Source organism: Eumetopias jubatus, unplaced genomic scaffold (assembly GCF_037043125.1).
Source record: "Eumetopias jubatus isolate StellerSeaLion01/CBP00866 unplaced genomic scaffold, mEumJub1_p1.0 scaffold_5, whole genome shotgun sequence".
Taxonomy (NCBI): Eukaryota; Metazoa; Chordata; class Mammalia; order Carnivora; family Otariidae; genus Eumetopias; species Eumetopias jubatus.
The window spans coordinates 56,237,858-56,252,664 of NW_028274811.1; the positions used below are offsets into that span (position 1 = coordinate 56,237,858).

Consider the following 14,807-nt stretch of genomic DNA (forward strand, 5'->3'; position numbering starts at 1 on the left):
TCCTTTCTGGCCTGCCAGGTCTCTGTGGATAGGTCTTTTGTCAATCTAATGTTTCTACCATTAGAAAGGGTTACAGACCTCTGTCCTGAGCAGCTTTCAGGATTTTCTCTTTGTCTCTGAGACTGTGAGTTTTACTGTTAGATGTTGGGGTGTTGAACTACTTTTATTGATTTTGAGGGGGGTTCTCTGTGCCTCCTGGATTTTGATGCCTGTTTCCTTTCCCACATTAGGGAAGTTCTCTGCTATAATTTGCTCCAATATACCTTCTGCCCCTCTCTCTCTTTCTTCTTCTTCTGGGATCCCAATTATTCTAATGTTGTTTCGTTTTATGGTATCACTTATCTCTCGAATTCTCCCCTCATGATCTGATAGTAGTTATCTCTTCTTTTTCTCAGCTTCTTTATTCTCCATCATTTGGTCTTCTGTATCACTCATTCTGTCTTCTGCCTCATTTATCCTAGCAGTTAGAGCCTCCATTTTTTATTGCACTTCATTAATAGCCTTTTTGATTTTGACTTGGTTAGATTTTAATTCTTTTATTTCTCCGGAAAGGGATTTTCTAGTATCTTTTGTACTTTCTTCAAGTCCAGCTAGTATCTTTATAATTGTCCTTCTGAACTGTAGTTCTGAGATCTTACTGATGTCTGTATTGATTAGGTCCCTGGCAGTCGGTACTGCCTCTTGTTCTTTTTTTTGAGTTTTTCTGTCCTGTCATTTTGTCCAGAGGAGAATAGATGAATGAGAGAACAAAATGCTAAAAGGGTAACAACAACCCCAGAAAAATATACACTAAACAAATCAGAAGAGACCTTAAACGGGGGGGCGGGGGGGAAGAAAGGGAAAAAAAAAGAAAAGAATATAATCAGGCTGGTGAATAGAACAGAGTTACACACTAGATTTTGAGTGTATTTTGGTCTGTTAGAAAAATTGCCTCTCAAAATTTTAAAGAAAGAAAAACTTACATATATACAAAAATAAGGGTAAAAACGAGGGGATGGAATATGACTGTAAGGATGAAAATTTAAAAAGATTTTTAAAAAGGAATTGATAAGAAGTTGTTGGAAAAAGAAAGAAAAAATAAAAAAAAAGAGAATGTGATCAGGCAGGAGACTAGGACATCATCATACACTAGATTTAGGGTATTATTTTGGTCTGTTAGAAGAAACTGTATCCCAAAATTTTAAAGAAAGAAAAAAATATATATATACAAAAAAATAAGGTTAAATACAATGAAGGGATAGAAGATGACTGTAAAAAGGAAAATTAAAAAAGATTTTTAAAAAGGAATCGATAAGATGTTGGTTGAAAAGGGGAAAAAGAAGAATTCAAAAAAAAAAGAAAAAGAAAAAAAGAAAATTAAAAAATTTAACTTTGAAAGACTAAAGAGTCATGGTCAAAAAGCCATGAATTCTATGTGCAGTATTCCCCTAGCGCTGGAGTTCTCCCGTTCTCCTTGATCGGTAAACTTGGTCTTGGCTTGCTGGCTGTTCGTGCTGATCTTCTGGGGGAGGGGCTTGTTGCCGTGGTTCCCAAATGTCTTTGCCGGAGGTGGAATAGCCCCGCCCTTGTCGTCCCGGCTAAGCAAGCTGCTCGGGTTTGCTCTCAGGAGCTTTTGTTCCCTGCAAGGTCTCGGTACAGCTTTGGAGGACCAGGGTGAAAATGGTGGCCTCCCAATCTCCACCCGGAGGAGCTGAGAACTCGGGGCCCTGCTCCTCAGTGCGCCCCCAGAGGAAAGCAGTCAATCACTCCGTCTCCCCGGTCTCTGGCCACACTCTGTGCTCACGTGGCCTGTGACCGAGTGTTTCTATCTCTGGCTCCCGACTCGGTGTGGAGTCTCCAAACCCAGCAGATCCCTGTGGTGCGCTTCCACGCCGCTCTTCCCGGGGGAGGAAGGGGAGTCTCCCCGGCTCTGCCGCTTGTTGGGTCCCTGCTGGAGGAGCAGTGGCCCGACTGTGTCACCGATCACCGTTTATGGCAACCCCGAGCTGAGAGCCCGCGCCTCAGCTCCGTCTCTGCCACCGGCTTCCCCCGCTCCGATACCTGGGAGCTCTGCTGCCCTCAGGCACCCCTTGTCTTTCTGTGACCCCGAGGGTCCTGAGAGGGTTCCACCCCCTGCTTAGCCACTGGAGCGACGTCCCTCAGTGGAGCCGACTTCTAAAAGTTACGATTTTGTGCTCCGCGGCTCTATCACTTGCCCATAGCCAGCTCCCTCTCCCCTGCGGTCTATCTACCCAAATATCGCCTCGGATTCACTTCTCCGCACGTCCTACCTTCCAGAAAGTGGTCGCTTTTCTGTTCAGAGAGTTGCTGCTATTCTTTTCTTTGATCTCCTGTTGAGTCCGTAGGTGTTCAGAATGATTTGAGCCCTATCCAGCTGAATTCCTGAGACCAGACGAAATTTAGGTCTCCTACTCCTCCGCCCTCTTGCTCCGCCCTCTTGCTCCACCCTGGCTAGTGATTTTAACATGGTGAGTTTGTTATCACCAAATGCTGGATTTATATTCCTTTAAAGAAGATCAAACTTGTTTGGCAGGCAGTTTAAGTTACTTGTGGGTTTGAAGCCCGATCCATTTGAAGCCCGGTTTTTCAGCTCTTGTAGGGGAGTTGTAGAGTCCCCATTAGCCCAAAGCCAGTTTAACCCCACTTTTAAGGCATGGCCCTTCTGGAGTCTCTACTGAATGCCACAGGTATTCAAGGCGATCTCTCCACGCTGCCTAGTGGGAACTTAAATGGTTTGTGGGCCTACGTGAGATCTGAAACTTATTTATGTCATGCCTCCCTGTCAAGTATTCCTTTCTTTGAAGTTGTCGTCCAGACTAGTGGGACTGCACCAGAGGCATAAACAGATCAGTGGAGGGGGCGCCTGGGTGGCTCAGTTGGTTAAGCGACTGCCTTCGGCTCAGGTCATGATCCTGGAGTTCCGGGATCGAGTCCCGCATCGGGCTCCCTGCTCAGCAGGGAGTCTGCTTCTCCCTCTGACCCTCTTCCCTCTCGTGCTCTCATCTCTCATTCTCTCTCAAATAAATAAATAAAATCTTTAAAAAAAAAAAAACAGATCAGTGGAGGTCTGGGTAATTCCTGCCCTTTTTAAGTACTCTGCCCTGGAAAGTGTAGCCACCTCGATCTCTCTCAACTCCAATCTCTGTTTAGGTTTCTCCTTCTGGGCCATGGTCTGGTCATTTCCTCCAGGCAGAAAGCCTAGGTGGTAGTAAGGCTCACCTCATTTTCTCCCTTTTCTCAGTTTTGTGTTGAGAAGCCTGCAAATTGTTTTTTTATATATTGTTTCCAGTTTTCTAGTTGTTTATGGTAGGAAGGTACTTCTGGATCATCTTATCAATGGGTGCACAAGTAACTACCCCACTCTTTTTTTTTTTTTTTTGTAGCACTAGGGTTTATTGAGCTGTGTGCCTTCGTGCAGATGCTGGGGCTTGCCCATGGTGCTCTTGATGCATAAAGCCCAGATGTTCTGCCAGTTCCTCTTAAGCAATGACGCCAGGAAACTGACAGCCAAGTGGATGTTGTACACAAGCTCGTCCTCTGTCATCTTCACGGGGCCAAGAGCCACTGCCAGACACAGCACCTTCTTCATCTGGCATTTGATTCTGGACTTCATTTCATCCACCTTGGCCACCATGTCCTCATTGTGGGTCAACAAGGAGGGGAACTTGCCAGCCTTCTTGAGGCCTGGGCCCAGGATTCGTGGGATCTGCTTGATCAGAGATTCTGAAGCAAAAAAAAAAAAAAAAAAAAAAAAGGCATCATACTTCTTGGCTAGCTTCTTGATTCATGTTTTATTCTTGTTGAGTTCCTTCAGTGCCTCAGTATCCATGAGGGGAAATATCGACAGTGTCAGCCTCATCACTATGCTGCTGGTCCCCCCAGAACACAAACGAGGAATTTGGGGCAGGGAGTGGACTTAAGCCTGCTGGTGCCCAAGAAGGGTTTGTCCTTCTGAGGGCCTTAATTCTTCAAGCTGAGGTACAGCTCCACCATCTCCCAAGACTTCGGTGCACACACTGGTTCCCATGCGGGACTTCCCGAGCCACCTCCTACAGGGTGTCCGGGGAGACTGTTGCTCATGGCACCACGCCACAATAAGCCAAAAAGAGAGTCAGTGCTCCAGGCTTACGTTTGAATTTCCAGCACTGGATTACCAGATCAAGGGAGCCCCCACTATGAAACACAGACGCTAAGACAAAAGGGGAAAAAGGACCAAGAAAACCCCAGATGATTCAGAGAGCAAAGTTTTTAAAAAAATTTGAATGAAAACCCTAAAAGAGACCCAAGAAGATACTGCATCACTGAAATCACAGAATGCCATGAATTTTTTTTTAATGCAGGGAATAAGAAAGTTTTTGAAATTAAAAATATGCTAGAAGAAAAAAAATTCAGTATAAAGTATCAAAGATATAACTGAGGAAATTTTTCAGACAGTTGAACAAAAAGACAAGGAGACAGAAGGTATCAGAGAAGAGACCAAACTACCACAGGATTGATCAAGAGAGCCCAAGTTTTCAATTCAAAGTATCTTTAGGAAAAAAACAGGAAAAAAAGGAGGACAAGAAATTATGGAAAAAGAAAAGAAAACTTCCCGGGGCGCCTGGGTGGCTCAGTCCTTAAGCGTCTGCCTTCAGCTCAGGTCATGATCTCAGGGTCCTGGGATCGAGCCCCTGCATGGGGCTCCCTGCTCTGCGGGAAGCCTGCTTCTCCCACTCCCTCTGCCCCTGCTTGTGTTCCCTCTCTTGCTCTGTCTCTCTCTGTCAAATAAATAAATAAAAATCTTTAAAAATTAGAAAAGAAAAGAAAACTTCCCAAATAGGAGTGTGAGCCTCTAGATTGAAAAAGGCCACTGACAGTTCAGCTCAATGAATTAAAGATCCTCACCAGGTAAACCATGACCAAAACTCAGGACACCTGAACAAATGAAATGCTCTCAGAAGCATACAAAATGTCAGGGATTAGAAAGACACAGCGACACAGGAAATGAGAGGACAATAGGCTAGTGCCTACAACTTCTAAGAGGACATGATTGCCATCTGGAGATTCATACCCTGACGAACTATCAAGTGAATGTAAGGGTCTAATAGAAGTATTTTCCAGCCCTCACCGCAACAAAAATTTGACCCTCCATTCATTCTCATGAAGCAGCAGAAGGATGTGCCCCATCAATCACAATGACAACCCAGGGTCCGGAAAAGGAGGCGTCTCGAACAAGAGACCGTGGGAACCCCCTGGAAAATGCTGGAGCGGGGGAGCTCCAGGGTGGTAGCTGTGCAGCCAGCTCTAAGGACAGTTAGTGTAGACTGGAGGAGGGCAATGGTGAGGGAATGTTCAGAGAAGGGGGCAAGGGGACCTGGTTATTGACTTGATATGACTGTATTGTGAAGTTTTCATTCAGTGAGTTGTTTAGAATTACAAAGGCAAATATGAAAAACGGAGAAGATTTGAAAATCTGGGTCATGGGGACTGGAGATCAGGAGGGCCTTGGGGAGTGACTGTTATTTTTTGTTTTAACCCTGTACTTCTGTTTGATTGTTAAAACTCTTCATTTATTACTTCAATAAATAAAAAAATACTAAAACGGTAAGAGGCCTAGAAATCAAAGTACAGGGCAGGTGTGGCCGTCATATCCAGGAAAGCTAGACCCCTGGAAAACTGGAGTTCCTGGGGTGAATTTATAAGGGACCTTACCAGAGGACCAATTTAGGGAGAAATGTAACTGTGAAGGCTGACTGGAAATTTCTGTTACCAAGTCTGCACGTTCTCTCCTTAATAGAGAAACAGATTCAGGAAGTCTAATTACATTCGGAAGGTTGCTTGATAAAGAGGAAATCAAAGTGAAGGGAGTTATGTAGTCCCCAGAAATATTTCTTTCTTTCTTTTTTTTTTTTTTAAGATTTTATTTATTTATTTGTCAGAGAGAGCGAGCACAAGCAGGGGGAGCGGCAGAAGGAGAGAGAGAAGCAGACTGCTGACTGAGCAGGGAGCCCGATGTGGGACTCGATCCCAGGACCCTGGGATCATGACCTGAGCTGAAGGCAGACGCTTAACCGACTGAGCCACCCAGGCGCCCCTAGTCCTTGGAAATATTTCATTCAGACCACGATCAAAATCGCCTGGTGAGTCACCTGCTCCTTTAAGAGCTATCAGAGATCAGCAAACTTTCTCTGTCAAGGTCTAGCTATGCAACACTCCCACTGTGCAGGCTGTCTCTGTCCCACCGGCCAACTCAGCTCTTAGAGCCGGTTACCCCCTTCTTATCTGACCTCGTGTTAGCATGCTTTGCTTTTTCATCCAATTTCTGTTTTTATTTCTGTTCCAAGAGAAATAACAGGATTTGCGCCAGTGGACTTTCTAGAACAAGTTGGATCATGGCTAAGATGTCAAGAAGAGTCTATTCATTTTGGTTTGTCATTCGGATTTCATTTCATGAAAGGAGGTTTCGTGAGAGTCTCACTGACATGCAAGGACAATTTCGGGTTCATTCTGTGAACTTACAGGTGCTCTTTAAAGAACTGCAGACATTTTCTCACAGCGCGGCTCTCGGACAAGCTCTGCCTTTTGTGTTTGTTTTCACTGCGGTTAAAAACCACAGCAAATACTCAAAGGCAAAGAACCGAAACAGCAAGAATTAATGTTTGGCTCTTGGAAATTGAACACTTTGCTTTTCCACTTGCTTGCAGTCTATCTTATTTAGTCTGCTGAGCGCAAAAAGGCAAAATAAACAATGTTTTCCAAGATCGGTTCAGAGGACAAGCAGCAACTGTAGAGTCAGTCACAGAAAGTTCAGAATTTCAGTCATTCAGCACCTGCTTACTGGGCGTTTACTGGGGGCTTGGTGCATACGGAACAGAACACCGAAAAATACACCAAATCTGTGGTCATGTACTATGCAGCCACGGGTGCCGATACTGGGATGCCTCAAGGACCCAGCGGCTACACGTGGCCTTGGCTTCTCATAGTGTGGTAGTGAGGTTCGGAGACAGAGCTTCCCCAGAGCAAGGGTCCCAAGAGCATAACCTCCCAGAGACCAGGGCAGAGGCTTTTCTTGCCTGGCCTAGGAAGTCACACTAACATACTTCCATCATACATCACAAGCTCACTCAGATTCCAGGAGAGGGGATATAGGCTACATCTCAATTGGAGAATTTGTGACCATCTTCTAAAACTGCCTCAAGGAGTTGGCCATTTGAAGCAGGGAGTAGAATGGTCAAGATCTGTACTGTCCATTCTGGAAGCAGCTGGTCACATGGGGCTATTAAATAGAAATTAGGGACGCCTGGGTGGCTCAAGCAGTTAAGCGTCTGCCTTCGGCTCAGGTCACAATCCCAAAGTCCTGGGATCGAGCCCCGAGTCGGGGTCCCTGCTCCATGGGAGGCCTGCTTCTCCCTCTCCCACTCCCCCTGCTTGTGTTCCCTCTCTCGCTGTGTCTCTCTCTGGCAATTAAATAAAATCTTTGAAAATAAATAAATAAATGGAAACTAATCATGTTGCAAGTACTCCAGAGCTGCATGTGGCTAGGGGCTACCATGTTGGAGAGCACAGAGAGAGAGAACACAGCCAGCACTGTGGGAGGTTCTGTTGGATGTGCTGCCCTGGGCGGATGTAACCGTACGGGCCAATTCTCTGAGTTAGAATATACATGGACTTAGAAGTGGAATAGAAAAAAGCCCTGGCTTTACATACACTATATGCTACTTAACTGAATTTAAATAAAATAAAATTAAAAAAATAAAGTACACAATGAACATACTTTCCCCAATAAAATATTTGTCCTTCCTGAAAAAGAAGGAAAGAGAGAAAGAAAGGGAGAAAGAAAGAGAGAGAGAGAGAGAGAGAGAGAGAAAGGGAAAGAAAGAAAAACCGGCTTTAAGAACAGGTTCTTTGGCTGCTTTTTGCTGTTGTGTGCCTAGCATCTAGTGCATAATAGGCCCTCACAATTTTTTTGTGGAACGAAAGGATGTATACATAAGGAAGGCTTAAGGATACCACGTGCCAAGCTAGAGAAAAAGGGCCTCAGACGAGAGTGGAGTAGACCGGGGTCAGATCACACAGGGCCTTTCTTTCTTAAGGAGTTTATATTTTATTTTAAGTAAAATAGAACTCACATAATATGTTGTTTCATATTTTGCTTATTTATGAGAGGCCTAAAAAGAAATAAATTTATTGTGGCTAATGGGCTTGTTAGTAAAAAAGGCAGTAGACAGAAATCTAGAAATACCAAAGGTCTAACCAAATTAGAAATCTATTTATCTCTGTTTATATAAATGTAGGCTCCTATGGCAACTCCAGAATAATCAGGACCGCAGGCTCTTGATTGGGCCTTCTACCTTATTATCCTAGATGTCTACTTTGGTCCAGTTTTTTTTTTTTTTATCTGCTTTCTAGACAGGAGAAAGAGAAAAAGAGAGAGGGAGAGCTGCTGGCCCTCATATCCAGGATGATGATCTCACTTCCTCTAGGTTTTTTTTTTTAAAGATTTGATTCATTTATTTGAGAGAGAGAGAGAGAGAGAGCGTATGAGTGAGGGGAGGGGCAGAGGAAGAGGAAGCAGATTCCCTGTTGAGCCCAACACTGGGTTTGATCCCAGGACCCTGAAATCATGATCTGAGCCGAAGGCAGATGCTTAACCGACCGAGCCACCCAGGCGCTCCTTACCTCTAGCTTCTTAACTTAATTATATCTGCAAAAACCCTTCCTCCAAATAAGGTCATACTCACAGTTATGGGTGGAGGTCTTGGACATCTGCTCAATTTAAGGACACTTCTCAGAAAGTTGCACAAAAAACTTCCACTATATCCCTTTGACCAGTTCTTGATCATATGACCACATCCACCTTGCAAGGGAGGCTAGGATACATAATCTTTATCCTGGGAAATATGTCTTCAGCTAGGAAGGAGAGTTCTATTACTCCAGAAGAAGCCGAGACAAGACATGAGGGGCAGCAACCATCAATCTCTGGCAGAGCTGTATGCACAGGTGTGTTTCCACTGGACCATGAGCTCCTAGAGAAGGAGCGAGTCTAATTCATCCCCAATCCCCAGCACAAAGCACCGTGCTTAACAGGCAGTGACTCATCATTGATTGTGCGCCGAATTGCATGCTTCTCCATTTCAAGGTTCTTAAATCCCAACCCCTTTCTCAGAAAGATTTATTTCTTAGAAGCACATTCCCGGCGCACCCCCTCCCCGCCGGGCCCTGCTTGCTGAAGCACGAGGGGACTTTTCTCCTATCTTCACCCTGAGAATCTGATAGGGCTCCTGGAGATAAACACAAGTGTAGGGTCCTCCTAGAATTCCTCCACTCTTAAGCTCGTCCCCACTGAGCCTCCAGCAATGTGCCACTTAGAGTTGAAGTAATTCCTCTGGTACTGGCTCTCTCCGTGGGCTATGCTCCTGGGAGGTCGGTGATGCTTTGTATTTGCCTGTCTCTCCAAGATCTGGGGTGACAGTTCACCTCGTGTCATCTGTTCTCTGAGGGATCCCCCCAAAAGTTGTTGATTTTCAGTTTGTTGAGCTCTCTTCTCCCCGCGATGGTTCCGAAGAGGATGGATTGGTAGGGGGACAACAAGAAAGAGAAAGGGTGAGGCACAGGGCGGAGAGGCAGGAAACACAGGAAGTAAGGACACTCACGGGTCAGGAGCCCCACCTTCCTGCAGTCACCCCACATCTTCCACCGGCCGGGTGCGCACTCACCTGGCCCCCCAATTCCCGCTGCTGCCGCCACACAGGCCGTTTTCAACTCTGATTGGTCAGTAGAATCCCCTGCGGAGCTATTATAGCGCCCTGCACCCAGGTCTCCCCTAGAGAAACACTTCAGGGGCTTCTAAAGTGTCATTGGTGCTGAGAACCCGTGATCTAGAGTCTTGCTCCTCAGGGGATGGTCCACGAACAGGCAGCGTTGGCATGGCTTGGGAGCTTGGCAGAGAGGCAGCGTCTCAGGCCCGACCCCAGACCTACCCAATTGGAACTGGCAGTTTAACAAGATCCACAGGTGATTTCTATGCACATTAAGGTTTGAGAAACTCTGATGAGATGACCCTCCTATAACGCCCACGATGGCTATCCTCATGAAGCAGACGGCTCCCTGAGACGTGCTATGTGAGCCAGGTGGCCTGCCCAACACATGGTGTCGGGGGAGAAGTCTGATTCGGCCGCAGAGATAGCAAGCGTGCTGTCGTTCCCTAAGCCTAATGCGTTTGAAATAGAATTCGATCTTCCAACAGGGAAAGGGGCTTGGGCCCTTTAGTCTGAAACATCAATATAGGGTTCATTAACTTCAACATCCACAAGAGTAAAAACCACTCTGATTGGATTAATTGAATAGGTTATAATTGAAGAATTGGGGTTAACTTGGAGGCTAGTGTTGGAAACAGGCATAAGAGATTTCAGTGGAAAAGCAGATTCAAGCATGAGGCCAAGAGAATGACATTGAGCAGAAGGAAGCCAGGGGCGGAAGACGAAGGTCGAGTCAGCTGGGGGATGGGGAGCACTACAGGGAGGGCTGGTGGCCTCCAACAGAGCGACTAGCAGAGGAAAGGCAACAGTGGCCCCAAGTACCCATTCCCCCCATGCCCCACGATGCATTCCTCAACCCTGGCTTCCTGTTTACTTCTGTAAGCTCTGGTTGCCTCCTTCCCTACAACATCTCAGTACTGTGCGGAATAAAATAACTGTGGGCATGTGTTCAGCCCTTTGCTGCTCACTGGAACTGGTGCATAAAGCACAGGTAGTGTGAAGTGGTTAAGGGCTTGGCCTTTGGAGCCACAAAGCCTCAATTCCAAACTCCATTCTACACTTACTCACTGGAGACCTTGGACAAGTCAGTTAACTTCCTTGGGGTTGTCATCATCTACAAAATGAAGATGATAAGGGCGACCACTCATAACGGTAAATGCAGAAGGATCTGAAGCAAAGACTACCATGCTTGGCACAGTGATATACACATACACACACGTACATATGGTATATTATTTGATATATTTTTAATATATATATTTATGTGTATTTAATATATTTAATACATAATATATATTAAATAATAATCCGAGAAGGAACCGAGACCTGATTCTTTTGCCTTTTTTTGTCGGAAGATTGTTCACCATTCTTTGTGACCTGTCTAGATTCCTTCGAGAGTGCTAAATGAGAGTAATAACACTTAAAAAGTTATTTTATTTTATTATTATTTTGAAAAGATTTATTAATTTATTTGAGAGAGAGAGAGTGTGTGTGTGAGGGGAGCGGCAGAGGGAGAGTGAGAAAGAATCCTCAAGCCAACTCCACGCTGAGTGTGGAACCCATGAGGGTCTCGATCCCAGGAACCCAAGATCATGACTTGAGCTGAAATCAAGAGTCAGCTGCTTAACAGACGGAGCCACCCAGGGACCCTTAAAAAGTTATTTTAAACAAATTAATGTGCAGAACTTATTTGGATCCTGATTTAAACAAATGGTGGCTACAAAGATATATGTGATACAATTGGGAAATTTTGAAAACAGACTCATTGTTACATATTAAGGAATTGTTAATTTTGTTAGGTGTGGTTATGTTAAAAAAAAGATCTTAACACTTAGAATCATCTTTAAGCATTAGGTAAGATCATCTAATATTGCCAACATTTGACTTCTTTTGACCTATAAAAACAGCAGTTGCATATGGCTCAAATATGGACAAAACAGGGATGTATCTGGCACTTTCCTGCTCACCAGGACCCGAGCATAAAGCACAGGTAGACCGCAGGGGCTAAGTGAAGTAATATGATTCTGGGATTTTCTTTTAAAATATTTCTGGGGAAAACAGGGTGGAGAGAGGCCTGTATCCTTGGGTTTTTGTTATGAGAGAGAAACAAGAGGTTCCGTCTCTTTCTTCTTCTTTTTAAAAAATGGGCCAGCCTCTTTGCTTTCTTTTCAGGAACAAGAAGTTAACGCCCCCACCCCCCCCCCCCGCAGGAATTTGCAAAGTCCCAGGGATCCTGATTAGCCTAACTTAGGCAGTGTTTCCACTCCGTAGACCAATCGCTGTGGCTGTGGCTGTGGCAGTGAGGCCCTGCGCCTACCCCCTCTGTACCCAGGAGGAGTATTTTCTGAAGACTTGGGAGGGAGAAGGCCATAGCAGACCCAAGTGATAGCCATCCTTCTAAGGCCTTTGGTTGTACTAGCTATTAGATTATAAACCATCTTTGCTTACAGATTATGTCTTTTTCCTTTCTGGTTGCTTAGTTGGCTTTTTTTCCAGCTTTTATGTTAAAGTTTATAGAGCTGGTTGCAAACTTTGTTGCAAAAAAATATCAGCAGTTTCCATTTCTTCCCCCATTTCCCTTCTTCAGTGGCAACTAGTTTCAACTCTCTGAACTGGTTCTTTCGGTTTTATTTCACCTAGCAAAATGGCATTTTTATATTGCTATACTTGATTTTTCAGTTTTAGGCATAATCTGTTGATTCCTACCATGGGAGATAATATCTTTCTCTCTCTCTCTCTCTCTCTCACACACACACACACACCTACACTCCCCACCCCACACATTCATCTTTTCTATCCCCCAAACTCACAATAAGTTCTATCAGTATTATGTTGACTGGATCAGGATTTAAAAGTCACATGTTAAATATTAAGTGGTTAACATCATAGGATTATGACCATGTACACAGTTTCCAACTGAGCCACAGCAGCACGACCTTTTGCTCTCCTTTGGGCTCATCATTTTCCCCCATAGACATTCAGTCCCTAATTCTGCAATGGTCTAATTTGCCTCTAAACAAAGACATTCAGATTTATGAGGCATTCTATATCTTCATCATCCTGAAGAAATATCTGAAGCTTGCTGACCTACTCCAATGTGAACTGGACGCCACTTCCCTTCCTTCCATGTTCGACTCTCTACTTCCTATGGAGGTGGCCTTCCCAACAACCATTGGTGAAACCACCTGTAAAACTGGATCAGTAATTATCCTGAATAAAAAATAATTAGTAGCCGTTAAGAGTAAATTGAATCATGGACAATAATTATTGCAATGAAACTTACCTGTTCTGTGTTGCTGTTTAAAACAATGGGAAATGTAGGAGCCAGTTTTCCTTAGGCAGATACATTTTGCTGAGTTTTCTAGGCCACCCCCCTTTTCTTTTGAGCATCCACCCATGGTTGAAGTAGAAACTTAGAAACATGTAAAGATGATATATAACTCTGTATCCATTTTGCATTAGCATTCCTATGGCAACTTGAAACAGTGAGGTTAGAATGGTATGGCTCTCTGTTTCAATATTTTAAATTTTTTTAGGGCTGTCACATTGAAATGTTCATGAAAAATTCCATCTGGGTACTCTGCCCCACCAGCATACATCTTGAAGAGAATTAACACCCAGGTCTGAATTTGAGACTTCACTGCAGTAATTTCAGGTTAACTAGACCCCCCAAATTCATTTTCTAATTACATTTCATAAAATGGTTCCAAATAAGGCAGCAGTGTGGTTGAAAATAATTTTGGGAGGACTTATAGTTAGGGAAATATATCAGCTTCAGTCGTTATTAAATATATATAGATAACCACCTCTTCAACAATGTAGAAAGAGCATGTAAACTATTTCTGAACTTCTGATCACAGCTTTTTAGGATCTGGAGGTATGTGTGCTTATTCTAACATTTGGTGCTTTCTAAATGCTAACTTGGCCAAATGTTTCTAATGTAAAGAAACAGTTTCAGGAAAGATATCCTAACAGTGGTTCTCAAAGTGTGACGGTCTAGAACAGCACGAGCAAATTCACCTCTCCCACCACTGCTCCACTTAATGAAAACGTGAGTAAGGGAGAAAGAAAGCAATTTGTGTCTTAACACACCCTTTTAGTGATTCTGCTGCAGACTAAGTTTGAAAACCATCGTCCTAGGAAAACACTGTAAGTAACAGAGAACCAAGGTAACAGTAGCTTAAAGTATGTATCAGGTTTTTTACCCATAAAAGAAGCCAAAGTAGGTGGTCTTGGATGGTTCAAATGTTATATTTTCATTCTTTCCTTGCCATAGAAATTGTATCCCCATGTTTTTAAAATGGCAGCTGAAGGGCGCCTGGGTGGCTTAATCGCTAAGTGTCTGCCTTCGGCTCAGGTTATGATCCCGGGGTCCTGGGATCGAGCCCTGCGTTGGGCTCCCTGCTCTGTGGGAAGCCTGCCTCTCCCTCCCACTCCCCCTGCTTGTGTTCCCTCTCTCGCTATCTCTCTGTCAAATAAATAAATAAAATCTTAAAAAAAATGAAATGGCAGCTGAAATTACAGCTACTATAAACACATTCTAAACAGTAGGAAAAAGCAAGGCAGGTGTAGGGAAGGTGAACCAAGTAAGCCATCTTTTAACTGTATTCTCAGATGCCCCACGCAGTGACTTCTGCTTTTTCTTATTTGCGATCCCTAGTGAAAGGGAGGCTGGGAAATAACAGTTGGTCATATTATTGCTCAGAATAAAAATACACAGAGGCCAGGGAGAATGAGTATTAGAAGGAACCAGCCGCCTTTAGAGCCTTCCTGGAATAGAGTTAAACATCAAAAGTAAGGCTTTCAGAATATTATTCTGAATGAGCACTTCATTAACCATACATTAAAACACCTTCTTTGATCTGTTAGAGGAATGGCTGCATCCTTGCATAAGACAAAGGTTTTTGCTCACTTTGAGAATCAGAATAGTCATTTATCAGAATAAATATATACAATTTATTTCACATAGGTTGAGGCCGTGTTTGATATACACCAACCAAAAGTCCTATGCCATTCTTTGACAGGGTGATATGTCAAAGAATATGTAACATATGAAAAGTGATCAGTAAA

General features: G+C 44.0%; 1 protein-coding gene across 1 annotated transcript in view; it reads right to left on the reverse strand.

Annotated features, from left to right (window-relative positions):
* Nucleotides 1-3,385: 3,385 nt before the first annotated feature.
* Nucleotides 3,386-14,807, reverse strand: part of LOC148164359 (uncharacterized) — a 44,936-nt gene continuing 33,514 nt past the window's right edge. The window contains exon 3 of the mRNA XM_088023180.1: nucleotides 3,386-3,723. Coding sequence (XP_087879306.1) covers nucleotides 3,386-3,723 — 338 coding nt within the window. The remainder of the gene's footprint in view (nucleotides 3,724-14,807) is intronic.